The sequence below is a fragment of the Rhinolophus sinicus genome, linkage group LG02, assembly GCF_036562045.2.
Source record: "Rhinolophus sinicus isolate RSC01 linkage group LG02, ASM3656204v1, whole genome shotgun sequence".
NCBI classification, from domain to species: Eukaryota; Metazoa; Chordata; class Mammalia; order Chiroptera; family Rhinolophidae; genus Rhinolophus; species Rhinolophus sinicus.
Window position 1 is genome coordinate 109351514 of NC_133752.1, and position 26541 is coordinate 109378054.

General features: G+C 45.9%; 1 protein-coding gene and 1 long non-coding RNA gene across 3 annotated transcripts; one reads left to right on the forward strand and one right to left on the reverse strand.

The window, feature by feature from the left end:
• Positions 1–10971: 10971 nt before the first annotated feature.
• PEX26 (peroxisomal biogenesis factor 26) lies at positions 10972–20372 on the reverse strand. Of its 2 annotated transcripts, none has more exons than XM_074325091.1 (6): positions 20222–20372; positions 19723–20021; positions 18498–18638; positions 17810–18087; positions 16274–16420; positions 10972–14156 (listed from the first exon to the last, which is right to left on the reverse strand). In XM_074325091.1, exons 2-6 carry the CDS (start codon positions 19950–19952, stop codon positions 14053–14055), a joined length of 900 nt encoding a protein of 299 aa, XP_074181192.1. In that variant the 5' UTR covers positions 19953–20021; positions 20222–20372; the 3' UTR covers positions 10972–14052. The 2 variants fall into 2 exon arrangements, with proteins under 2 accessions (XP_074181192.1, XP_019612854.2); XM_019757295.2 differs by having other exon boundaries at positions 17810–18102.
• LOC141570048 (uncharacterized) lies at positions 20282–21995 on the forward strand. Its single transcript, XR_012493800.1, has 2 exons — positions 20282–20407; positions 21679–21995. It is a non-coding gene; the product is annotated as an uncharacterized LOC141570048 (long non-coding RNA).
• Positions 21996–26541: the final 4546 nt, after the last annotated feature.

Below are 26541 nucleotides of genomic sequence, written 5' to 3' on the forward strand. Positions count from 1 at the left end.
TAAGGCAGTCTGGTCATTATTCTCTCTCTGAGACCTTGGTATTCTGTATATAGTTACTTCTTCACTTGTATATTTCCCTCCAGTCAGACACTGAAACAATATATATAAATATATACCATATTTCTCTGGAGAACCCTGACTAATACAGTCCCATTTTTGCAGGTGGAGAAACTGAAGTCAAACTCAGGGTCTTCATGAGAGGGCAACCTCCCACAGAGTGTGATTTAGGCATTGTAAAAAAATGACTTCACCTCTACCACATTCCACTTAGTATGTGTAAGTGTATTTCTTCCTGCATGGATTTTTGGGCTGTGGGTTCACATGCTCAAATATAACAATCACAGTGGCAGCCTAAAAAGTTGAGCCATTTAAGTAGGAGGTGAAATAATTTCTATCAACTGCCCAGGAGAAGACTTGTCTTCATGATATTTATACACTTATTATTTATACACTATTTCCTGAACACTGAGCACTTTTTATGTGCCAAACACTGCTAAGGTCTTATCTCTTTTACTCCTCATAACAAACCTCTGAAATTAAAATGTTTATTATCCCTATTTTACAGATGAAGAATCTGAGTAGAAACATTAGCTTACTCTTGATCACATAACTGGTAAGAGACAAAGCCAAGGTTGGCACTCAAGGAGTCTGACACAGAGGCTGAGCTCCAAGGTTTATTCATTACCTGTGAACTGGAACTGAAAGGGCAAGCCTTCTCATTCCCTTAGCTTGGACTTTGAGGGTCCAAATATCTAGGTTGGTGCTGTTAAGTCCGAGAATCTTTCACCCCTCAGAAAGACAGAGACACACACGATAATGCAAGTACCAGGCCAAGCAGAGACCTGTTTCAGCCTCTGGCCGAGGACCTGTTTCAGCCCTCCCTGGTTAAGACCAGGGAGCCCTGTTTCAGACTTCCTCCGGTCAGAGGTGGCCAAACCTCTTACTGCGGTTTCCTATGTAAACCTCGGTATTGGGAGTTGTCTGTTTCTCTGAGGGGGGGTGATCCCGGACGAGCCCCCAAATGTTAAGTCCGAGAATCTTTTACCCCTCAGAAAGACAGAGACACACACGATAATGCAAGTCACACAGCGAGGTTTATTTCCAGCTAGCTGGGGTCCCCGTCTCTGCCCGACGCAGCGGGTTTTAACAAGGACCCCTAGCCTACAAAGCTAGGGGTTTTTATAGCAGTTCTAAGGTGCTTAGTAATTTCTAAAGTCTTAGGGAGTGCAGGTTGTGCTATGCTTCAAAGGGTTTACAATAGATACGCTTCAAAAGTTTTTATATCAGGAGACCAGGAGACAAAACATCTGGTCTCTATGCCCATATCTTGGAACTAACAGCAAGGCCATTAGGTTGTTTTGAGCTCAAGGCTGTTAATCATACTCTGACTTTAAAGTAGCAGTTCTTATGCTAACTTGAGCTCAGGGCTGCCAGGGCTGTTAACCCTAACTTAACCGTAAAGTGGCAGTCCTTATGTTAACAGTCTCTTACAGTGCTCCAGGGTGTGATGTTAAAGATGGAGTTTGCCATGTGGAGGGCGATGGGGAGCCCAGAGGAAGAGATACAGAAAGACCTGTTAAATTCCAGGCACCCATACCACTGGGTGAGCCTGTGAATGGCAGAGGGCAAACTCTGTTTTATAGTCCAGTTATCTCAGTGTAGGTACGCACCATGTTTATTGAACTTTGGTTATTCCCCAGCCTTGAGGACACTCGTGTTTAAATACTCCTATTCCAGCCTGTTACTCATATGCTGCAGGGCACTAAGAGAAGAGAAGGGTGGGCATGTTTGGCCACAGTAATCACAGATGAAGTGAATCCCTTTTAGGTCTGCATGCTTGTGGCAATTGTAATCATCAAGAAGCCACCACAGGAAAGGTGAATCTCAGGACAAATCTGGAGCCACAAAATGCATCTGGCCCTTCTCCCAGGCAAGTCTCCTTCCAAAAGCAACATTGGAGGGTTGGGGTTGCTCTGTTGTACATTGGAGGAGGCAGAATTCTCCCACTGGCCCTTGTCCTTCACCTGCTCCCACACCTCCCAACTGGTTGATGTCAGAAGTGGCACCTTTCAGAGCATCGTCTACATAGCTTCAGCTTCTGATCTCTGTGAAACTCACCTCCCTTGGGAGGGGACAGCCCCAGGCTAACATCAGTCACACAGAACTCAGAAGGATGACGCACTGAGAATGTGAAGCAGTGAGCACTTACAGCTGGGAGGCAAGGACAGATTAGCAAAGTGCAGAGAGCACTGAGGTTGGGAACAAAGAAAAAACTCATCTCCTTCACAGATTGGCTCAAGCTGATCAGAAGCCAGCACTGAAGCCCCCACCCTCACTGCCTCTAAGGCTCCATTACAGATCAGGTAACGGCCTTCTTCAGCTGCCAGGCCCTAAAACTTCACCAAAAGATCTGAGTGGGATAAAGTGGCACCACAGGAAAGATAAGGCAGTCGGGTCTCTATCTTCTCTCTCTGAGGCCTTGGTATTCGGCAGGTAATTAATTCTTCACTTGTATATTTCCCTCCCATCAGACACTGAAACAATTGGCTGAATTCATTCATATTCTCTCCATCCCCCACTCTTTCAGTTATTTCACATATTGCTATGGGTATTGCAAAGTGAGCCAATCTTTCTGGGCCACACCTAGGCAGGATGTTCAAAAAGCTAGAAAACTATTGATGCTGTCAATCCACTTCGGAAAACTATCCGAAGAAAATAACCCACAAGGAAAATAATAGTACACTTTCACAGAATTTTCACGTGATCTGTTTAGAGCTGTTATTAATATTAGCAAAAAGTTGGAAAAAGTGAATCGGATAACGTATTGAGAGGAAGGAATATTGTGTAGCTATTAATAAGTGGGTTGAATTGTGGCCCCCAAAAGATATGTCCTTTCAGAGAACCTCACCCTGTCACCTTGTTTGGAATAAGAGTCTTTGCAGATGTATTCAAGGGTCTCAAGATGAGATCATCCTGGATTAGGGTGGGTCCTAAAACAAAGACCCTAATAAGAAACAAAAAAGAAGACACAGAAAAGGCCAAGTGAAGGTGGAGGCAGAGATTGGAATTATGCTGCTGCAAGCCAAGGACCACCTAGAGCCACCAGAAGCTGGAGCACGCAAGGAAGGATTCTCCCCCAGAGCTTTCAGACAGAGACACCTTGATCTTGGACTTCTGGCTTCCAGAGCTGTGAGACAATAAATTTCTGTTGTTTAAGCCACGCAGTTTGTGAACATTCCTTACAGCAGTCCCAGAAAACAAATACATATTGTAAGGAAATAGATAATGTTGGAAACAGAATAGATGATAATATAAAATGAAAAAACTAAACTACAGAACTCAAAGTAACAGGCATGTGCTTATAATAAACAAATATGAATGTATATTGAAGAGAAGATATAGGTGATCTTATTTTCATGGGGTATTTTTTCAGTAAGGTTGACTGAAAGCATTTCCTGTTTTACAAATACCAAGGGTACCAAAAAAATATATACACATTTTAAGAGATGTTATCTATGTATTACTTTTCGAAGTTGAATTACGGTAGCAATGTGTATGACATTCGTTCAAAAGATGGCGTTAATCAAATGAATGCTAGCGTCACCATGTGATAGGCAGGACAAAGAAAATGGCAGAAGCAAGGTTATCGTTCAAAGAGTGTAAGACCAGTTTGAAGTGGTATTTGAAATTCAATGAACGTTGTGGAAGTACGACAATGGAGGCGTGAGTATACAACAGAGCCTCCAACATACCCAACAACTGCACACATTCGTGGTAAGTCTGAGATGCATGGAGCTGTGTGTGATGTGCACAAGGGAAGATCCGGGAGGCCTCGCACAGCAACAGGTCCTGCTGCTTCTGCTGTGGTGTTGGAACAGTTTACATGCTTGCCGCAGAAGTCTACCAGTGTTCTCTGTAATCAGAAGTGTCTGGACGCTGATGGTAACCAGTTTGAGCACCTCTTGTAACTGCAGTAGTTAAACATGACTTGTATTCATCTTTTGTTACCGGTATATATTGAGCATTACAATATTAATAGTTTTTTTTTCCTTTCTTAAATTGTATATACAATTTTGGGGCACCCTCTGTATAATAAGTAACGTGGACTGTTAAACAAACCTGAAAATAAAATCCAGCCATCCATGTGGCAGCAGAGCCGGCTAGGATCACGGCTACTTCTCACTCTGGTCAGTTTGATTTTTTGGCTTTTGACCCCGGCAATATTGTCTCACGAATTCATTTTTAAAATTTGAGTACCCACCAAAAACTTACCCACCTGTCCTTGCACCCCTGTCATGGACTCCTGCCTATCTTTCAGAGCATATTCACCCCTCTTGGTCCACGCATCCCCAGCCTTTGTCTATAGCCAAACAAAATACTCTTTCACAAACTCTATTACCTCCCCACTTACCAGCCCCCCACCCTGCTCTTCCCACAAGCCCTAAGTAAAAGGTAAGGCAGACAGCATGTTATTTTTTGGCCTAGTTCCTTATTTTAAACAGCCCAGAGAAAGCATTAATTTGAAGTTGCCTATATGGAAATCCAATATCTATTTAATCTTTCTACTTCATGCATCTATTTCAAATGTTTTTAACCAATTTTAATAAAAAGACTTAACCATCCTATTTTATAATACTAAATATTATGTAGTGTTTTCAATATCCCATTCCATGAGTGATTTTCGCAAAGTTATAGAGCAATTTAGTAGTAGAGCTAGAACCCAAGCCAACCCAGTCCTATTTCTGAAAGTCCACATTATAATAACATATTTTCCTTTATCTTCCTCAAAATTATGCTTCTTTTAAAAATAAAAAAGCAAGGAATAAAACAGGGTGTTTGATATATTACAATTGTGTAAAAAAAGAAGAAAATAAGATCTCTATTTGTAATATATATATATATATATATATATATATATATATATATACACACACAAACACAAAGGAATTCTAGAAGAAGAAATAAGAAATGAACAACAGTAACTCTCTGGGGGGAGGAAGGACAGTAATGAGAGGCTCTTTACACTAGGACTATTCATACTTTTTTAAAAACTATGAGTGTACTGCATACTCAGAAAATTAAATGTGCTCTTAAATAAACATAAGTTTAATCTTAGTAATTGGAGTTGTCTGCAAGGCCTAGTTCCTGTGCTGAGAACCAGGAATCAGGGAGACTCCCTTCTCTGCAGGAATATGTGACACTCCTGACTCTTCCTTCACACAGCTCACACTTAAGCAACAGCAACAAAAAATGCTAACTGACCTGCTCACTGCCGGGCACTCGTTATGTGTGTGCACATATGTGGGGGCAGAGCCCCAGAAAGTAGTTTCCAGGCTCTCGGCCTCACATAGACAGGTGCTGGCTCAGGTAGTAAATGGCCATCAACTGTGATTGCATGGCCATCAGCTGTGGCTAGTTGGCCGTCAGCTGTAACCAGTGAGCCTTGGCCACTAATATAACTGCTGTGGCTATGCTAGCAGAGGGAAGAGAAGAAGAATGGGGGCTAGCAAGAGGATGGCGGCTGGGCTGGCAAGTGTGGATGGCGGTTTGCGGACAGTGTGGATCCAGCCTCCAGTGAGAGTATAGTGCCGCCAGAGAGAATATAGTGGTATGACTCCCCTACCTATGGCTCTGTGGGTGTTCCTTTTTGGCCTCACCATATCCTGCGTTCTTGTATGGGGAGCGGGAGCAGAGACCCCGCAGGGTCTCCCGCATGACAACATATTTGCAGCATTTGAGCCTGACAACAAACCAATGAAGTAAGACAATCATTATCCTCATTTTACAGATAAAGAAACTAAGGTATAGGAATGATAATTTGCCCAAGGTCAAAGCTGGGGAGCCAAGATATAAAGTCAGGCATTATGGTCCCAGGGTCTACACTCTCACATACACCGTAAAATTACTCCTTTGGGTTTAGACCTTGTTTCTCAAAAAAAGCCTTATAAAACTTCATGTTTCCTGGGAGGATTAACAGGGCATGTCCTTTAGCTATTGTCTTTAACGCCTCTGAAACAGCTAATTGTCACCTAGGAGACCATGAAATCCACGAACGGCACAGAACAGTAATTAGTACTAAAATGCTCAGAATGTTCCAGAGCAGCGGGCATCTGCTGGGAGGAGGCTGCCATCCACTGTCAGAGCCCAAACGCTCAGGGAGACTTGGACTAGCTAGGCTGACTCTTGTAGGGTAACAGGCAAATTTTACCAGCTCTCCAGCTTGGTAACAGAAAGGGTGAGAAAAGCTCGGAGACAATCCTTTGGAGGGGATCACAAACACAGAGGCTTCCTTTCACAGAAAGCAGCTCTGGCCAAGGGGGCGGGTAGCCAGGAGCCTGGCGGTTCCGTGGGAGTCATCTGATGGAGCAGCCAGCTTGTATTTATATCTACACGTAGGACGCCAGCCTGGCTGTCTTTGTCACCACAGTGCATTTGAGAAGAGCCCCCCCTGCTCTTCCCCTTGGCAGCGAGCTGAGCAATGACACTGCTGAGAAGGGCCCAGCACTGCGCCCCACCTCCTGCTCACCTTGATGCTGACTTTTGCAGCTTCTGTTTCTTCCTTCTTCTAATTCCCAAGGACAAATTCAAGTGCATGCAACAAACCTTCATTACATGGCCTCTTATGTGCTTGGCCTCATTCTAGGTATCGTAGGGGCCAGAAGAACACGTGCACTGATCACCTGCCTAGGTTTAGACCCCAGCTCTGCCACGTAATAGCTGGGGGTGACTGGGAAAGTCACCTATCCCTGTGTCTGTTCTGTCATCTCTAAAATAGACATAATAACACCTACCTCGCAGGCTTGCTATAAGAGTCTATTAGTGAATATATGTAAAGTGCTTAGAATGGTACCTGACACATAGTAAGTACCTTACAAATGTTAGTTATTATTACTAGTATTAGAAGACGTGGCCCATGCCCCACACAAAAGGCTTTCATCCAGTTGGAGAGAGAACGAGATATGACTCCTTAAAACAGTTAAAGAACAAACAAGTATCTATGGACAAAGTGAAGTGAATGGTTTGGCTATTAAGTGCAAGAAACTGGCTGAAAACAGAAACATCATTATAACAGTAAGAGTGGCAGCAAAGACTTCATAGGACAGATTGGCTGTGTAGTGAGTTGCGATCTGAGGATAAGCAGACCGTGGACAGAAGAAGTCCAGGAGAACGCAGAGCCTGAGTGTATGTGGGGTGAAGCTATCAGCAATAAGAACAAGGCGAGGAGTCTAGATGCGGGACGTGAGGAAGAGCGGGGAGGAACGTGGATCCAGGTTTTCTCCGCAGCTGGAGATACAATTAGACAAAATGCTGAGAGGCTGGAGATGGAGTTCTAAACTGGGGGTCATTCAGTTAAAGGTGATAGTTAAATCCACGCGAGGAGTATAACTCACCGAGTGAGTGCACAGAAAGAGAAGAGCTGTGTGCAGAGCCTTGAAGGTACACTCACTCCCACTGAGAGCGAGAGAGCGAGAGAGCGAGAGAGAGAGACCCACGCAAGGGACAGAGGAGTCAGAGAGGTTAGAGACAGCAGAGCCGAAACAGGAGGATGCTCTACTACATTTGGAAAACAAGCCTTTTACCCAAAAGAATGAACAGTTTTTTCTAGAACTTAATAATATCTCTGAGGGTGAGAACCCATTGGTCACCTTCTAAGGACCATATAATTTGGTTTTCTGCCTAAGGAACTTCTCCATATAAATAATGTTGATATTATTGTGGTGGGTTTTTTTTTCCTTAAGTAGTGTCCTAAACAAGATTACAGGGAAGAAACTAATCATTCTTAGACCTTATTAGTAATAAAATTGTTCATAGTAGTCTCATATTGTCTTTTTAACTTTTTCTTTTTTTATTAAGTGTGTTTTTCCAGGAACATCAGCTCCAAATCAAGTAGTTGTTTATATTGTCTTTGTTATCTAGGCTATTACCTATCGACACATGTTCCCATTTTCAGTCATATTTTTTCATTTTCATGATTAATGGCACCAAAGCTTTATCTAATTTGATTGCATTTTAATGGCTTTATATAATAAATTATATATAGGAAAGTACATACTTGAAATAGTGGTTTTTTTAATTCCTATCACCCACTCCCCTCCCCTTTGGTAACTGTCAGCTTGTTTTCTATATCTATGAGTCTGTTTGTTTTGTTCATTTATTCATTTGTTTATTTTAGATTCCACATATAAGTGAAATCATATGGTATTTGTCTTTCTCAGTCTGACTTATTTCACTTAGCATAATACCCTCTAGGTCCATCCATGTTGTCGCAAATAGCAAGGTTTCTTTTTCTTTTTTTTTTTATGGCTGAAAATATTCCACTATTTACCACATCTTCTTTATCTATTGATGGACATCTAGGTGGCTCCCGTACCTTCACTATTGCTAATAATGCTGCACTGACCATAGGGGTGCATATATCTTTCCGAATTAGTGTTTTTGTTTTCTTTGGAAGTGGGATTGCTGGATTGTATGACAGTTGTATTTACTGTTTGGGGGAACCTCCCCACTATTTCCCATAGCAGCTGCACCAGTGTACAATCCCACCAACAGTGTACGAGCATTCCCTTTTCTCCACAGCCTCACCAGACGTTACTGCTAAAAGTGCCTTTCTATACTGACATACTTCTGCAAAAACCCTTTTGTTTTTCAACCAAGTCTCCAAATATTATCTTATGCTTGTCAGTCCTCACCTCAGATGATACAGAAAGTGACAAGCAGATGTTAAAAGTTTCACAGAGGCTCTTGAAAACTAGGAGCTGGGGAAGAGTGTGAAATATGAGCTTGGGTCAGTGCTAAAATTAGAAGTGGGGCATAAAGCTCCCCCATTCGGGTCTGGCCTGGTGGTAAAAGTGGGCACTAGTGGGCACTCCAGTGTCACTTACACCTCAAGTTCTTCAGCCAGCAGAGAAAGAACAGCTTGCTGCACTGTCCCCTCCCCCACTGGCCTTTCCTGGGTCATTCCCACTCTTAACAGAGGACTTCTAGTGGAGCCAGTTAGTTCCTCTCACACACAAACCTGTCTGCCTGCAAACTACTATTTCTTCACAGGTTCTCAAGTACTTGGGCTACCAAGTGGGTTGGATGTTTAATAACAATAAGAAAAAAACCTGAAAGAAAATCAACCAATATTAACAGTGGTTATCTCTGAGTGGTGGGATCACAAGTCCCCTATTTGCTTTTATGCAATTTTTAATATTTTCTAAAATATATATGCATTGCTTTAAGCCAATAAAAATAACTCGTTTTATCAGAGGCCTAGAGGTTGGCCAACAATGTCTGGCCCTTCCCCACCGCTGGAGGAATAGCACACACAGGGACTCACCAGGGTGCCAGGGCGCTGCACCCGTCACCTTCACTTTAGCTTCTTCCCAGCCCAAGACATTAAGGTCTCCAGAAGGCCAGAAGCAAAAGGGCCCTACCTTTTCCTCACAAACACAGAGGTGCTTTGGCAGGGAGGTGAGGACGGCCTTGGCCAGCCTGCAGGGCGCTGACTTAAAGAAGCCAGAGTCACATCAGCAGAATCACAACAGGATGCACCTGGGGGTGCAGGTGTATACGCCCATTGGCCTGGAGGCTCTTCTACTGGAAAGGGGGAAAGAGGGTGAAGTAGTGGATAGGGGGCCTGTTTGCAGTTCACATCAGGCCTTTCTCTCTACCATCTCCTCTGGCTGACTCCACCGGCTGGCAGAGGCTGAGTGCCATTCCAGATTTAGAAAAAACTGGATGTACAGAGTGCGAAAGGCTTGCTCTTATCTCCCCATGGCGGCTGTGCTAGTTACAAGGCAGGCTGAACAGACTGTTCCGTTTGCGAGGAAGTACCAGGAAAGAGGCATGACCATTACCTGTTATCTTAAACTCGGGGTTGCTGTGCTTCTAAGCTTTGAAGAGAGTGGAGAAGTTTCAGTGTGTGAAAAAGGAAAGGTTCCGGCTCACACACTGACCTTATCACACAGTGGGGTACCACGCAGCCAGTGGGGCACCACCATGAGCAGAACAAACACCCAGGATTCATTCTTTAGCAAGTGGGACAGACTGTGTATAATGTGTGCAGTATCCGATCATTTGTTAAGAAAAAGCAAAGCTTCACGTCAGATTAGCTCCAGAGGAGTAAACACACTAACAACAGTGCTGCCCTCAGGGCAGGAGACTGGCTGACATTGAATGGGAGGAGAAAAAAACTATTTTCCATGAATGCCCTTTTATAACTTTTTAATTCTGTACCATGTAAATAAAACTTGAATGTTTTTTAAACAGTCTACATACACACATGTGAAAACATATACATGCCAAAGAATGGGCATCCCCTGCACAAAGCTATGAAATACTCCCAGGCTCTTCTAAGCCCTTTCTAGAAGCAGAACCGTACGAGCTCCTCCAGCACTGTCTGCTCTGCTGCCCACTCACCTCCAGCCATGATGGCCTGCAGTGGCCCAAGTTCTCCTCCCCACCCCGCCAGCCTCCCAGCCTCCCATGTGACCAAGGACAGAGGAGTATTACCCACTCCTATCTCATCAGCATTTAAAACCACTGTTGTATGCCGTGTTCTCAGAACCCCGAAGAATAATCACCCAGCTCCAGCTGGCTACCTGTCCTAGCTGCATCTGCGTATTAACAAAGCACGTCAGCGGGAGAGAGATTGATTTTAGGACAAGTGAGGAAGAATCCTGCTGCCTGAAAGGAGCACAAGGCTCGTGGGTAAGCAGTCCTTGCTTTTCCTCAGGCTGTGTGACTTGGGGCAAACCACGTCACCTCTCCGGGTCTTGACTTATAAAGAAAGGGGCTGTAACAGACACTCTTTCCAGATCTGACATCCTGCAAAACCCCAGCACACTACACTCTGATTTCCACTCCCTTGGAACTTGATGTGTCCGGGGTTGCTGAACAGCGTCGTCCCACACAAGCACAATGCTGCCGTCTGTGTGACGCTGAACATTTTAGTAGCCCCACAGAAAAGTAAAAAGAAACGGGAAATTAATTTTAATAAATTTTATTTAACCCAGTATGTCCAAATCATTATCACTTCAACATACAATCAATATAAATATCGAGTTTCCATCTTTTTTTAGCACTAATTTTCAAAACTCAGTGTGTATTGTACATATATACAGAGCATCTCAATCTGGACCGGCCACATTTCAAGTGCTCAACAGCCACATGTGCCTAATGGCTACCGGACTGGACAGCACGGGTGTAAGTCTGAGAAGGAAGTCCTGCCTTCACTTCTGATCTCATTGAGCCCAGAGCTGAAGACTGAAATGAGTGCCAGCCTGTATCCTGAGAAAAGGTCAAAGTCATCGGAGCAGTTTTGGTCTAAGCTCCTTGTCTGACTAGGGAGGTAGCCGGGCTGGTCACGAGACCACTGCCGAGTTCAGGACAAACATAAACCAAGAACCTAGAGGCCTGCAAGCATAATAGTACTAGGGAACCTCAGGGGAGACCGAGAACTGAGTTTGGTGCGGCCAGGGCCTCGTTATTCTCCCAGTTTTCACAATACAAAGCCCACACACTCACCAAAAGCACACAGACCTCGTCACGTGAGTTATGTGAATTCATTCATTTAAACACCTCTGAAAACCTAACTCCCTGGCACTGGGCTGGGCCCTCACGAGAGCTCTCACTTGGGGCAGGATAACATACAAACACTTCGTAAGTAGGATCTCATTTACTCTCCAAAGTAAAAAGAACTCACAGATGAGAACACTAAGGCTGAGCCGTTCAACCACTTCCCAACAGTCACACAACCAACGAGTGCTGGAGCAAGGATCCAAACCTGACTCCTAACACGGGCACAAGCCCCATGCCCCAGCTTCAAAGAGCTCACAGTTCCTAAAGCAACAAAAATTTTCACAACCGTTATGGCCATGGGGTCACTACCACAGTGTGGGGGCAGAGCCCCAGAAAGTAGTTTACAGGCTCTCGGCCTCATGTGGAGGAGTGCTGGCTCGGGTAGTAGATGGCCGTCAGCTGTAGCCACTGGGCCGTTGGCCACTAATATAACGGCTGTGGCTACAAAGGAGAGCCGAGGAGAGTGGAGGAGAGTCGTCGTCGGTCGGTTGGCAGAAAATGGACAGCAGGTCGCACGTCCAGTGAACCCAGCCTCCAGTGAGACCGTAGTGGTGTGACTCCCCTACCTATGGCTCCGTGGGTGTTCCTTTTTGGCCTCACCATATCCTGCGTTCTTGTATGGGGAGCGGGAGCAGAGACCCCACAGGCCTCCCCGCACGACACACAGAAAGGATATAAAATCAGGGCTGGAAGCAGGGGACCCCCGGGAAGTATTCCCAGAGGTAACCCTTGTGTAAGTCTGGAAGGTTGAGGAGCTCACCAGGAAAAAGGGGGCTTGACCTTCCCAAGGGAACAGCAGAGGTGAGGGAGTGCAGTGTTCAGAGAGCTGACTAAAGGGGCAGCCGAAGGGCAGCAGGCACAGGGAGAGAGACCCCACATGAAGTGGGGGTGTTCCAAGACCAGTGCCCAAGGGGCCATGGGAAGCCTTACAGAGTTGTATCTAGGGCAGTGAACAGGACCAGATTTTCACATTAAGAAATCATTCTAAAGGAGACATCTCAAAGCTTAGCTCCCTTCCCTTCCTCTCCCCAGAGTTTTTAACTCTATTAAAAGCCCATATGTAAAAGCATAGAATTGTTTCCTATAGAGCTGGACCACACCCTAGGACCTTAATCTCTCTATAGCAGATGAAGTTTACTTACTCTACCCATTTTACTAAAGAGAAGTTGTTGACTTGCAACTCCAGAAAATCAACCTCGGAAAAGCTAAAGGCACCACCCATATTCCTGGCATCGGCACTGACCCAGGTCCCAGCAGGGGTGGTGTGCTTGGCCTTCAGCGCAGAAAGACTGGCCCTGCTGGAAGCCTTTTGCAATCTTGACCACATAGTATTTCACACTTACTCGCATGGGAACTGGGAGATTCTTGTGGCCAGTGACAGAAAAACATTTCAGGTGTTCAAACTCTAGGCCCATGCCTCCTGCTAACAATGGATAAGACTGTTTGCTGCCTTCAAAACCCATGTCTTCCCTCTGCCCAGCCCCCTCCACATATCCCTTCCAGCTCCCAATGACCCAGTTCCATTTTCAGCTCACCAGCCTCTGCGGCTGGCCTATTTTTCAGGGCCACACAAACAGAAAAACTTGTGCCTTATGCAAACAACAGACTAGAATTAGAACAGGACATAGAAAGGGGGAATCAACAATGGTGTGTACCAAGGAGGCAAGAATACTGGCAGAACCTGGTGAAACAGCCATCAGACATGGTACAAAACTCCTACTGCAGGACAGGGGAGGGGCGGCCAGGAGGAGCGAGGGCAATGATACTGAGCGTAACAGCAGCCTGGCCACCGACAACCTGAAAAACAGCTGACGCCCAAGAAGCACCAAGCAAGACCACTTTACCCAGTGAGAAGAGCAGAGTGGCCTCAGTTTTCAGGAATCACCTGGGTGGTTCTGAAAGCCATGCCCTCGTGTGAACAGCTTCAAGTCCAACTGCAAAACCATGGGAATGGTGTACCAATGAACAACTAGACCAGATCTGTAGGGAAGAGCAGGAAAGAGAGGAGAGGCCCTCTCAGACTGCACTCTGCCGACTTAAAGGCCGGTCCTAGAGGGAATCCTCACAGGTAAGGTTTTCAAGGCAGTCAAAGGCAAAGGGTCACTTCATCGGGGGTTTTCTGAACTTTCAGCTTCATTCACATCCTGACCTGAAAAAGCAACCCTTTACTTTGCCAAGAAGATGGAATGTTTCATGGATGTACTCTCCATCCCCAAACCCCTCTGGGTGTGAGGAGGGAATGTTCTGGAGGACTTATTCCCTCTGGCCTGGCTTTGTTTCCACATGATCTACTGACACCAGCCAAAGTGGGGTGCAAAGGGGAGAGCACTCAGGCAGCAAGACACGGTGCACGTGACATGATCAGCTCTCCCAGGAATTAGGCTGTCGCCACTCCTGCAGGAGCCCAGCCGGCGGCAGGAGACTGTCTGCCACGGAGGAGTTACTCCGCTGCGTGAAGTAGAGGCTGAGATGAATGGTGAAGACCACTTAGTCATGGGCGCGGAGCTGGTGGAGGGGAGAAAACATGGCCGCCCGGATCCAGTGGAAGATCTGAGCCAGCTTGCAGATGAAGGGCAGGGAGGAAGGAGAAGCTGCAGGGAACAGAGGAGACCAACGTCACTGTACCTTCCTTCACCAGCACCATCTCCCGTCTGAGTGTGCAGGATATTCTGAAGCATATTTTGATGTTTAATGTTATTTGCTCCTTCTCCCCATCCCAATAATAAGCAATTTCACTTTTTCTAGGGCATACTCTCTGGAATATACGTCCTTCACTTGGATTATAATGACCTTAAATTTGCTGAGAAAAAGATCCAAATTTATTATGTTTTAATCTTTTGGATACACAAAAAACTGCTAGCAATGGCTGCTTCTGGGAATTTGGGAAGAGACTCTTCCCTACACTCATATTTGTACCTTTTAAATTTGGAGCCATGTGACAGTATTACCTATTTTTACCCTAAGTTGATTATACTGAAATAACATAAAGTAAAATTTACCTCCTGGAAGTTAAAGCTGAGCTGGTTTGTTTTTCATTATTTGAATTACTTTTCTTTTTTCTTCAATTTTTATGAGTTTGTTTAAGCCAAATGATGACATATGTCAGGGAACAAGATCTCAAATGCTCCCTGAATTACTGATTTTTTTAACTGAATCTTTCTCTTTCTTAAGGAAAATGTTATTTTTTAAAGAAAGCTACTGACAGACTACCCTCTGTATATCCTTTGTACTGAGTTCTAATTGAAGCCCATTCCTGGGCTCATCTTTGCTACGACTGCCAAGGAAGTTCAGGACCACCTCTCAGGGCACTTCTGAAGGTCTGCAGAGCCTTGTGGATAGCTCACATGACCCCACTCCCACCCACCCCCGCCCCACCCCCACCACACATACACACACTTGGAAAACCAGGGCTTATGAGACTCAAGGGCTTATAAGAACCACAAAAAATTTTCTAAATTTTTATCAAGTCTCTGGAACAAAGTAGAAAGTCAGAGGGTACAAACTGAAAGAATACAAACTACCCTTAGCTTCCCTGAGAGCTAACTGGTGACTCTTTCCTAAAGCAACAGAGCTATTCAGAGGGAATTCCTGCTCAGCAAACAGGTTAAAAGGATAACTATATGCTACTACATAAAAAAGCTCACTGAATAAGAGAAGGAAATGGGAAAATGGAGATCTAAATATTAAATCTAGAACTGGCAGTTTTAAAAACAAATTGTTTGTGTGATCCTGGGCTAGTCACTTTGCTCAGAGGTCCTCAGGCTTCTCAATCAGAAAAGAAAGAAAAAGAAAATAAAGGGACTGCAATAAGGGTTTCCACTTTTCCCCTCAGTTTTGAAAGTTATATAATTCTATTCTAAGTCTAACTTCATGTAAAGAGTAGAGATTAGATCATAACTCACACAGAGCAGCACAAAAAAATCTAGAGTTGAGCTCCTATCCTCTGGCCCAGTGCTAACATGTCTGAGGAATTAATCCTCAGGAAAAACCAGGGCTGTGCCCAAATAGCACTTAGGGAGCTCAGGTCTGTTTCACAGCGCTGCAGAAACCAGAGGAAGAGCTAGTCAAAATGTTCAGCAATCGGGGGGGTTGTTGAAATCAGTTATGGAAGTTTCTGTCAATAGGCATATTATTTAGCCCTTAAAAGCCGTGTTTCAAAGAATATCTATGACATGCAAAATTCACCTATGTCCATACATCTCTATACACAGAAAAAAGGCTAAAAGTGTAACTATTATAATGGCAGACTTACAAGTGATTTCTGTTTAATTCTTTATACTTTTCCCTGTTTCCCACATTTTCTAAAAAGTATATGTATTTCATTTACAATTTAATGTTTAAAATTAACAATTTCTTTAGAGATGATGATGAGGATTTTTTTTAAACTGAGTTCTATTCAGAGTCCCACCCACCCCCCAGCCCCCACCCCCACCCCTCCCCCCCACCCTCCCACTAAAGCAGATGACAACGACTGAAGGTCAGCAGGAAGATTTCCTCTAGACCGCCCTCATGGGCCCCAGGACTAGCCTCCCCGAGGTGGGCTGGGGCCGGCTATTGCTCAGGTCCAGCAATTCCTCCTTGTACAAGAGACTCGGGGAGAAATGGAATAGGAGGTACCGCCATCCCTAGGCGGGCTCCCACTAGCCCAGCCCTGTCAACTGCCCCCCACCCCCAGGAAGAGTGGAGGGAGGCAGGCTTCACCACTCACCTGGATCAAACTTCACCACCAAGAGGCAGAGGATCAAGGCAGCCAGGAGGCTCTTTTTGAAGGGCAGGGAAAGGCAGTGGCTCACAGCTGAGTCCCAAAGTCGGCGAAGCAACATCAGTAGCGACAGGAGCTTGTGGGAGAAGGAGCCTGCCCAGGGAGACAGCGTGACTGCAGGGTAAGTCATGAGAACCAGTTTCCCGGACCTCTGAGCTCTGAGTTTGATTATAAGAGTTTAGCAAAAGGTAACAACACTGGTTACTCATGTAATTCATAAAGTGGTTCTAAAGGAAATACCAAAGGGTACTTAAGAGTGAAGAATTCAAAAGTCTTGGATTGTGAATACAAATATGAAGCCTACCAACCCAAGAACAAGAGGTGCCCAGTCCTGATAGGATACCCTGAACCTGCCATCAAACCCCTTCCACCCCAGTCCCCAGGGGGTCGAGGGGCAGAGGGCTTGGCTAGCCACAGGTAATCCCTAAAGCCAACACGCCCTGTTTGCAAAGAAGTATCCTATCTCAGCAGGTTCATGCTCTTCAGCACACAAAGAAAAACACAGGAAAACGGGGTTACAGTCTCCTAGCAGCTAAAGAGCTTTCCTGGGAAGAAGAAAAAAAGGAATTAGGTCTATTCTGTTACCAAGAGACAAAACAAGGATCAGTAGGTTTAAAACTACCAGGAGTAAAAGTTAAATTCAACATAAAGAACAACTTCCCTATAGAACTGCCCACTGATGGAATGAGCTGCTTTAGGAGATAATGGATTTTCTGCCCTTGGAAGTACATAGTCGTGTATAGTTTAGATCACTCGAGGAAAAGGAGATGAAAAGGATTCAAGGACAAGGGGAAGGGTCCAGAGTAGAGGAACCTTTAAAGCCCCTTTGTAACAAATCAACACCCACCCCTACAGGTTCCCCTGTATGATGCCAGCCAGGAGCATGGTGTTGGCTCTTCAAGTGGTGTCCCTACAAAAGCCAGTTTGTAAAACTGCACTCCAATGAGCAGAGGTGGGCTGCCCCTGAAGAGGGAGGGGGTCAACCACTGAGGTCAGGTGTGTGAAGGCGGACTGGAGACTGGGTGGGGGCTCCCAAACTGAAGATAAGTCATTTTTATCTCATTAAGTCAAGTTACCAAGGTATCATGTTAGTTTCTTACTATCCTTTGGCTATCCCCAAGCATACCTCAGCTGTGACTACATTTGGGCCAGCATTTAAAGAAGGAATCACATCCCACCCAGATAAGCATCGTAGAGGCAAGAGATCTAAAGACAGGGCCCCAAGGAGAAGGCAACTTTCAGGAGACAAGAGTTAAGGTTCTGAGATCCAGCAACACCTCCCCATATGAAGATTCTCCTTCCATTGCCAACTTCAGAGAGCCTGGGCTTTTTAAGCAACTCAACAGGTTTCCTATTCTGTGACTTAGGAGTTACTCATACAAAGAATTACTCTGAAGCTCCCAGGAATGTCATGATGGACCCCACGGTCCAGAGGACAGCCCACATCTACTTTAGAGAGGCCACAGAAGGATAACGTCCTACCTTCCTGGTTCAGCTTCTGGTCCTCAGGGCCAAGCTGCTCGTGTTTCTGCTGCTGCCTTGCTGTGCTGATGGCCTGGAGTGTGCCCAGCCGCTGCTCCTCGCTAAAGGCTGCAGAGCCCACCACCAGCTCCTCAGCCTCTGACAAGCAGCCCAGAGGCAGCAGCACCCGCTGCAGGTGAAGTGCAGCCAAAGCTCTGTGTTCTGGAAGGCCCTGATTGTCCGCGTCTTGGAGCCAGGCACTGGCCACTTCCAGCACGGCTCCAGGCTCTTGCATTTTGCTGTATAAAAGAACACTGCAGCCCCATATCCAATCCCAAAAGGAACAATCAGTGCCCACACGATTCATCTCTCAAAACCACTATCCTCTCCTCTCTAACTCCTCCCCTGCGTCCTCCGGCCTTTCCGTATGGGATGCAGACATTGATTAGGAATTCCTCTCTCTCAGCTCTGACACACTCTGCTCTGTCATCCCACTTCACATCTCCTCGTTTCTTCTAACCCACTCCTAATCCCTCCTTCCTTACTCTTTAGTACTGGTTTGAGGTCTGGGGGAAAAAAAGGAACAGGGAATGAATTGGAGGGACATAGTAAGGAAAAGGAAAAAAGGAGGCATCAGGCACTGATTCATGAGAGGACACGAAAATCCCCATTTCTGGACTGATCCAATGAGTCAGAAACAAGGACCTACCACAGCTCCAGGACTTTGGGGGGTAGCTTTTCAGGGACCTGGTAATACTGAAGCACCCAGGACAGGACTTGCTGCCACCGATCCATTTCTGCCAGGGCCTGGATGCCCACAACACACAGGGAGCATTTCACCTCCAAGGAGCTGTCAGCAGAAAAACCAGTTCCGGTTCAGAAGTGGTCCCGCTCCATGCCCATTCACACCTGTCCTCTGGGACTGTGCTTCCCCAGCTCCCAGCTCAGCAGCCAGCATTAACATTCTCCCCATTAGTATCCAAGTGGGCCTCACAATTACAATTGGTCTCATGAGACCCAACACAGAGAAAACTTCCCACTGTCCTAGAAATTAAGTTCCAAGAAACAATTCAACTGTTGCCCAACGTCTTTGTATCCAGGTGGAATCGGGTTTAAATGAACAAGAAGGGGACAAGTACAACATGCAGCACAGGTGTGGGTGCACAGAGCGCTGGAGTTGAGAGCTTGCTCAGTGAACGAATGGGCACGGAACCCACCACTGGCCTTTTAGCACCACCTAGTGAGGTACCTCCAGACACCCAGAATCGCAGCCTTCAGTGTTTACTACAACAAGCTCCCATGCAAACCCCTAAAAACACAAGCAGGGCTCCCCAGTGCATCCTTCTCTGGGGTCAGCTTTGACTATTCTACCCACCACCTCCCTAGTATGACCTAATCCAACTTCACAACCCACAGAGACATGACGCCCTCAATTTCCAGAAGAGGTTAGCAGCACTAGAAACAGCAATGGAGGGCAAAGGTTTTCTCCAGATGAATTCTTTAATCCAACCCTTCAACAGGACCAGAACCCCATTCCCATTCATCAGCCACAATCAGAAGTGAACTTGGGGGAGCGGAATGTACCTAGGAAAAGACTCCCATCAGCTGCTTACTAAGCCTGCGTAACTGATGGAAATTTAACACTTAATACACATTGTAGCTCCCCATCATGCCATTCCACACTGGAACAGGGGGCAAATAATTGGCTGTGGGTTCCCAGCAAGCTGTTACACGACTTGACTGACCGCTTCTTCCTCGCTGTTCACTGCCTCACTTTTATCCTCCGCAGAATGGGCACACTAGCCTCTCAGAGACGAACCATAAGGAAAGCAAGGGGTGACTCCTGTGAGGAATCTGGGAATGGCAGAACGCCTGAGATCTGGAGTCCCTCCCCAAGATCCCCCGGAAATGAAGCCCGCGAGGACCGCACGTACATGCCCGCAGCATCGTCCAGCAGGGCATCGTCGGCCAGGCTCTGCCAGGCTCGCTCGCAAGTCTGCAGCGCCGCCCGGAAGTCCCGCTGCACCACCAAGAAGTCGGCCGCCTCCTCCAGCAGAACCACGGCCGCTGACGGGGCTGGGGCGACACGCACTGGCTCGCTGCTCTGCAAGGGCCCCCCGACCCCCCTGAGGGGGGCTGCCGATGTCGAGGGGTCAGTCTTCATAGCCAGCCTGGGCTCAGGGCCTGTCCAAGTGGCCGCCTCTCCGGGGGCTCCAGGATATCCCGACTCGGCCTGGGAGAAGAGGGAGAGTTCTCATAGCCTTGTCCACAACCCTTCCCGAGGCCGAGTCGGGGGGACCAAATATCTAAGGCCAACGCTGGGTTTGGCTGGCACCTGGGGAACCAGTTTACACCTCGGATATGCAGAACGGCTGCGTCCCTGAAGTATCTAGCCTGGTTTCTCTGGCCCCACCACATGGGTACTGATGCTACCTTAACCCCGGGGAGTGTCGTTCCAGGTTCCTTTCTAAGGACTGAAGGGCTCACAGCTGGCGCGGAACGGCAAACGCGGACATCTTTCCTGCTCTCGCGGCCGTGCGGACCACGGCTCCCGGCGGCGCGCAGGATTCTGGGCGTTGTAGTTCTCCGGTTCTCGGCTCAGTAGCCCTCTTGGTGCAGGTGAGTGGGTTCGGACTACAACCCCCAGCATGCCGCGCGGCAGAAACGTCGGAGGATATTACAGCGGAGGCTGTGTTGTGTATAAACGGTCCCCTCACCAACGAGTTCTGGCAAAGGCCAGTTTGAAGAAATACCAGTAGGGAGGTGGAGCTACATGCACGCGTCTGATTCTGCAGGGATAGCAATTAGGAGGGCGGACCAGGGAAGGCACTGAAAGCAAACATGACAGCTAGTCACTTTTCCTCAGTATGTTCCGCCTTTCTACGTGCAGCTCACATTTATCCAGGGCTTAACAGAGCCTGACACTATGCTAAGTGCTTTGCGTGCAATCTCATTTAGTTCTTCTCTCAACAGCTGTAATTCCCATTTTAAAGGAGATGAAATACGAGCTTATTTAAATACTTTGCTCAACTCAAACAATTGTTTACTCCTCTAGTGATTAGACAGGCCAGGCACAGGGTAAATGCCTGCTGACATCACACATCCCCTTACCTTGTCAGCAGGTCGAGGCACACGCGTCTGCTGGGCTTTCAGCTCTCTGTAGAATGTCTCCATGGAAAACTGAGACAGAATCCATCAGGCTCTGAGCAAAGAGAAGTATGTACCCTATAACCACATAACGTGACGAAGTTAGAACTTCTCTTATTCCACACATACTTTTTGAACACCTACTGGGTGCCAGGCCCTGTAGTAATCACTGAGGATTTCCCAGTGAACAAAAGAGACAAAAATGTCTGCCTTTGTGGAGCTTACATCATAGTAAAAGGGAACAGAAAATAAAAAACAAGCAAATAAAATATATATAGTATGTCAGATGGTAATAAATGCTAAGGATAAATAAAACAGAGAAGAGAGATTGTGGGTGACAACAGTGGGGTGTAGGGTTGATATCTACATTTAACTACATGTTCTAACAATAAATCCAGGGTTGGAGGCAGAACAAAGAGCAAATGTGGCCGTCATGCTCAGGACTAGCCCCTGTCTGAGGGAATCACTATTCAGTTTGGAATGCTGCCCTTGGGGCCAACATATTGTCAGTATCACTTGTGACAAGCTTCACCCCAAGGCCCTCTTCCTCACCAGGCAGTATTCATTCCCACACAGCACACTCAAGAGGAAAGCAGAGAGCCCTGGAGAGTGTGGCTCAGTCTGAGACTGCAGTTACCAAAGCATTTTGTCAGCTCTGCTTCAGAGTTGGCATCAGGTGATGAAGATCATTAGCAATAACATAATTCTTGGATTGTGAAAAAAAGAAAAAATATATTTTTCAGAACTTGGTTTAGAAGTATTCCCTCAAAAATCAGGAAAGAAGTGGGAGCATCAGAAAACAGACCTGAACAGGCCTCGGAGAGCTGAGACTGGCACAACCGCATCCAGGAGCTGCTGCCTGAACAGGCCCCTTCTTTAATCCCCAACAAGTTTCCTGCTATTCCCAAGTTTTCCAGGAGATGGCAGCACAGCCTTAAAAGAAGCAGATCTGCCAGGAACAAATTGACCTATTTAGTGGCTGCTACAGCAGCCAGAACCAGGTGAAGATATTTTTGTGGGGGGAGGGCTAAAAATCATATAAAAATATGACTGTGTTCTATTTCTGTGTTTCACCCAATTTTTGACTATGCAGACGTCCGTATGTCACCACTTAACCTTTAGCACTCTTATGCCTACAAATTGATTCTTCAACATACTCCCGCTGGGAACTCCACCGTCTCACGTGTGTCTGAATGTACCCAGAATTTCTCAAGCTAAGACACAGAAATCCTAAACATAAGCAAATTCACTCCACCTGATGGAGAGTGAACAGGTGTAAAAACCTAACCAGTCTTTGTGACTCAGGGCTCATGAGGTAAGCTTTGGAACCACCTATCCTCCCCTTGGGATAAAACAAGGAGTGGAAATAAGGCCAGATCTATAAGGCCTGGCCCATGTTAATATTCGTACTGTTGAAATCTTTTCATTTGGGGAAAACTAGGAGAGTGAGTGAGGCACAAAATCCACACGCTGAGCCCTTCCCTACCTCTACTAAGCTCTGGAACTCGGGGTTCTTCCTTCCATTTGGCAAGGTGCTCAGTGTGTCAGTGTTTCGCCTGCACTGGAGGACAGGCACTTGCTCAGACTGCTTTGAGCAGGCTATGTATTGGTGTCTTGTAGCAGAAAGAGCTCTGGACTGGAAGATTAGCTACGCAAGTTAGAATCCTGGTTCCTTTGGTGGCTAAGCCAGGTGACCTCAGACTGTTACCAAACTCCTCTGAGCCTCAGTTTTCTCCTCTGAGGACACTAATACCAACACCTGCTATGTAGGGTGTTTGTGAGGATCAGAAAAGACTGCCTAACAACCCACTGAACCCTTTAAATCATGGACTATTTCAGGCTGATATAGCTGAGATTATATATAGGAAAATGAGTATGGAGAAGAAAGAATGTCACTCTCCCTCAAAGTTCTATAATTTTCCTTTCTAGCCCAGAATCTGACTCTTGACGCTTCCTTGCAAAGGTCAGAAGTGCCCACACCTGTGGTCAGCCCAGCCTATCCTGACGTCTCCAAGCTGGTTCTACATTTCATGACAATAGATAACATCCATAACTGCCCCCTTCAAACATATCTCGGCCAGTTGGAGCCCCTCAGTACAGGGACATTGGCAGCAAAGATCTGGATGTAGCAGGATCAGGTCTGGGGTGGACCTTTGGTCAGAAGGAAGCCAAAGAGATAAGGATTAGCAGGGTGGTGACAGTGTTTTTCCTAGATGGTCAAGGTGTGTGCCTCCTCTACTTCAGACTTTCATCAGTTTGATGGCATTTTTATGGCTCTTTTTAAAAGCCTGAACTTGGAGTTCGGGGCAGAACTCAATTCTTCCTGTTTGCTCCTCTCCTTATAGACACAGCAGAACTCTCACTTTGTATTTGTATGTAGGAAGTAATCATCACAGTCATAATTATCCTGTGTAGCACTTTACAACCATAATAATGACGGCTTACATACGTAGTACTGTGTTAACTACATACCAAGTGCTGTTCTGAGGGCTTACATTTAACTCATTTTAATCATCAACAATCGTGTGACAAAAGTCCAAGTGTCATTCCTATTTTGTAAATGAAGAAACCAAGGCACAGAGAGATTAAGTGACTTTACCAAGGTCACATATGAAGTGCATAGCAGGGCTGGGACTGACAGCCAGGCATTTTGGCCCAGGAGTCTTTCTTCTTAACTAACATGTAACACTGGCTCTCCAAGATGCTTCACTTATCTTATTTGAGCTTGATTGCAAACCTGTGAGCAACGTAACACAGGTATAGTCTTATTATTCCTATTTGTAGATGAGGATCCAAAACTCAAAACATGGTTTCAATGGCAAAGTTGGAACAATTACTGGAAATTTCTAACTGGATCCTGTGCTCAAGGGCATTCTCAAAGGACCATCAACAGCTCCTCTGTCCAGCTTGAAGGTGATTGGGGTGCCCTCTGTGGAGACCTGCTGTCCAATTCCACCTTTTCTCACTCACCTCAGGAGTGAGGATTCACTCAGAAAAGGCTGAGCAGATAGACCTTCCCGGTGCCAGATCAAGCCTGAAAAATGAAAAAGTAACGGATGATGAGCAGGGACAAGTCAGTGCTGGCTCCGTCACGGAAGGGTGGAAAGATGCTCTCTCCCCCCAGTCTTCCATGGTCACACCTAATTCAAGCCAATCACGCCTCCCTTCAAACTCCCAACTGTGCTTTGCTTTTTAATGCCTCTCTTGTGGGTCTCAATTTTCACGTTTTCTTAGTTATTCATGTCATTCCTTTTTCAACTGTGTCCTTCCTGAGGATGGGGACAGGCACTCACTCACCTTGGGCCCCCTCTGCCAGCTAGCATGGTGTAAGACATAGGCATGCAATGCTGCGGAGGAGCCCACCTCTTCGGAGCAGTTCATTTGGTCTTGACATTCAGGCACCCTCGCTGGTGAGCACTGTGTACAAAGATTGGAAGCTGAGGACATACATGCCCTAACCCAGCCCCTCACCCTCAAAAAAGAGACATACTTAAAGGTGTTTCCAGATACTGATACCCACAGCCTGCCTTCTTGCTTGTGGGCAACTTGCAATTTTCCTTCGAGTATGCTCTTCATTTCCTAGAAAATAATTGAATAAACCCAGTCACCTTGAGTGTCAGAATTTTAGAGTTGGAAGGAGCCTTCTCGTACTACAGTCAAGGAAACTGGGGCAGGGGAAGCTTACATGGTAGCCCGATATCACACAGCTGAAGAACCCAGCATTACTGCCCTATCCCATGCTACCCACAGAGGACCTCACCTTTGCTAGAAAATGTTTTCCACATTAGCCCAGAAATTCCCACCATTAATCAAATGTACTTTGTCGTAATTTACAGCATCAAAGGTCACCATTAGTTCCCAGATCCTGGCTGGGAAGAGCAGACACGAGGGGAAGTACCTATGCTCTAACACCCTCCACCTGGCTCTCTGCTCCCCCAGCAGAGAGCAGCCCTGGTTCTCAAACTCTGTATGCTCTCAGGGGGGAAGGGAGTAGAGGCTTCTCAACACAGCTTTCATATTCCAAGAAGAAATTGTATGTTTACCTGAGATAGTATTACAAATGGCATTGATTAAGTAGATTTGTGAACAAAAAGGGGCTACCTTGGCAAGCTTGAAAGGCTCAACAACTGAAAGTAACCACACAGGATGTTTTGATCATTAAAAAAAAAAAAATCTTAACTGAGCAAGTTATGGTGGGAAGTTTCCCTCTAAGGGAGGGATGTCCAAACTTTTTTCCACGTTTTTCACCAAGGGCCATATGCGGCAAAATACACAAATAGCCAGACCACTCACTCGAGGTGAAGTACATATTGCCTCACCTGGTTTATTTAAGTAAACTAAATATATTTTTGGAATTTGCTGCGGGCCAATTAACAATGGATCATGGGCCGCAGTTGACCCGCGGGCCGCAGTTTGGACACCCCTGCTCTAAGGCCTATGTGACAGATTAATCTCTACCTAGAGCGAGTCTTGTTCATTATTTTTGTGCATCTAGAATAACATACTTAAAATGTCAAAATTATCTCTTCTCCAAACCTCCCAAGATGAACACCCAGGCCAAGACGATCCAACAGGCCTCATTGTTATCTTTTACCCACATACCTCTATAAACTATGTATGTTAAATGTTAACTGTCTCGCACCCAACAATGTAAAAGAAACATGTATCTCTCCATTTCATTTTTTCCAATCCTAGAGATGTCCCCTGTCATGCAGGGTGTCATGTGGGTCTCTGGTCCTGCTCCCCATATATGAACGCAGGATATGGTGAGGCCAAAAAGGAACACCCACGGAGCCATAGATAGGGGCATCATAGCCTCTCTGGTGGCTGGGTTGGAGACACTGGAAACAGGAGCCACACGATCCGCAACCTGCCGTCCACTTCTCTGCCAACCAACCTCACTTGCTAGCTGCAATCCACTCTTGCTAGCTCAGCCACCATCTTCTTGCTAGCCCCCATTTCCTGCTAGCGTAGCCACGGCAGTTATATTAGTGGCCAATGGCTCACTGGTTACAGCTGACAGCCAACTAGCCACAGCTGATGGCCATGCAATCACAGTTGATGGCCGTTTACTACCTGAGCCAGCACCTTTCCACGTGATGCTCAGAGCCTGGAAACTGCACTCTGGGGCTCTGTCCCCAAATCCCCACTTTAACATCTCCCACCTTCTTAATCTGCCACCAATAGATTTAATGTAACCTTCCTTATGTCTTCTCTTTTGATTTTAATGTATAAAGTAAACTGCAGAACTGCTACTCCTCAGTGTATTTTCTCAATCCTTTGAGACTTTGCTTCCAGCAATAGCTCCAAAATCTTGGCTTAAAAAAACTCTTTAAACCTTTCTTTAGGTTTGGAATTTCTTTTTTCGACAGGTTTTATTTAGTAGATAAAACATTCCAAAACATAAAGTTGATGGAAGGACAATTAAAAGTGGTCATTTTGATTTAAAAGGCTGGGAACAACTGACAGAATATTTATGTCCAAGTTATTTCCTGAAGTTATTTTCTGAAAGTGGAATTTTGGGTCAGCAATTGGGTGGTGGGGGAGGAGAGAGAAGTGTTGGGAGAATTTCCAGAAATCTTAATTTTCCCCCTTGTCCAGGTGAG

Bases quoted from the DNA above. Each gene is read 5' to 3' on its own strand.
- PEX26 (XM_019757295.2), bottom strand. From the start codon at position 19,952: ATGAAGACTGACCCCTCGACATCGGCAGCCCCCCTCAGGGGGGTCGGG. The intron at 18,639-19,722 runs GTACGTGCGGTC...TTCTGCTGACAG, and splicing joins CTGGACGATGCTGCGGGCAT to CTCCTTGGAGGTGAAATGCT. The intron at 16,421-17,809 runs GTAGGACGTTAT...CTCCCTGGGCAG, and splicing joins CCAGAAGCTGAACCAGGAAG to GCTCCTTCTCCCACAAGCTC.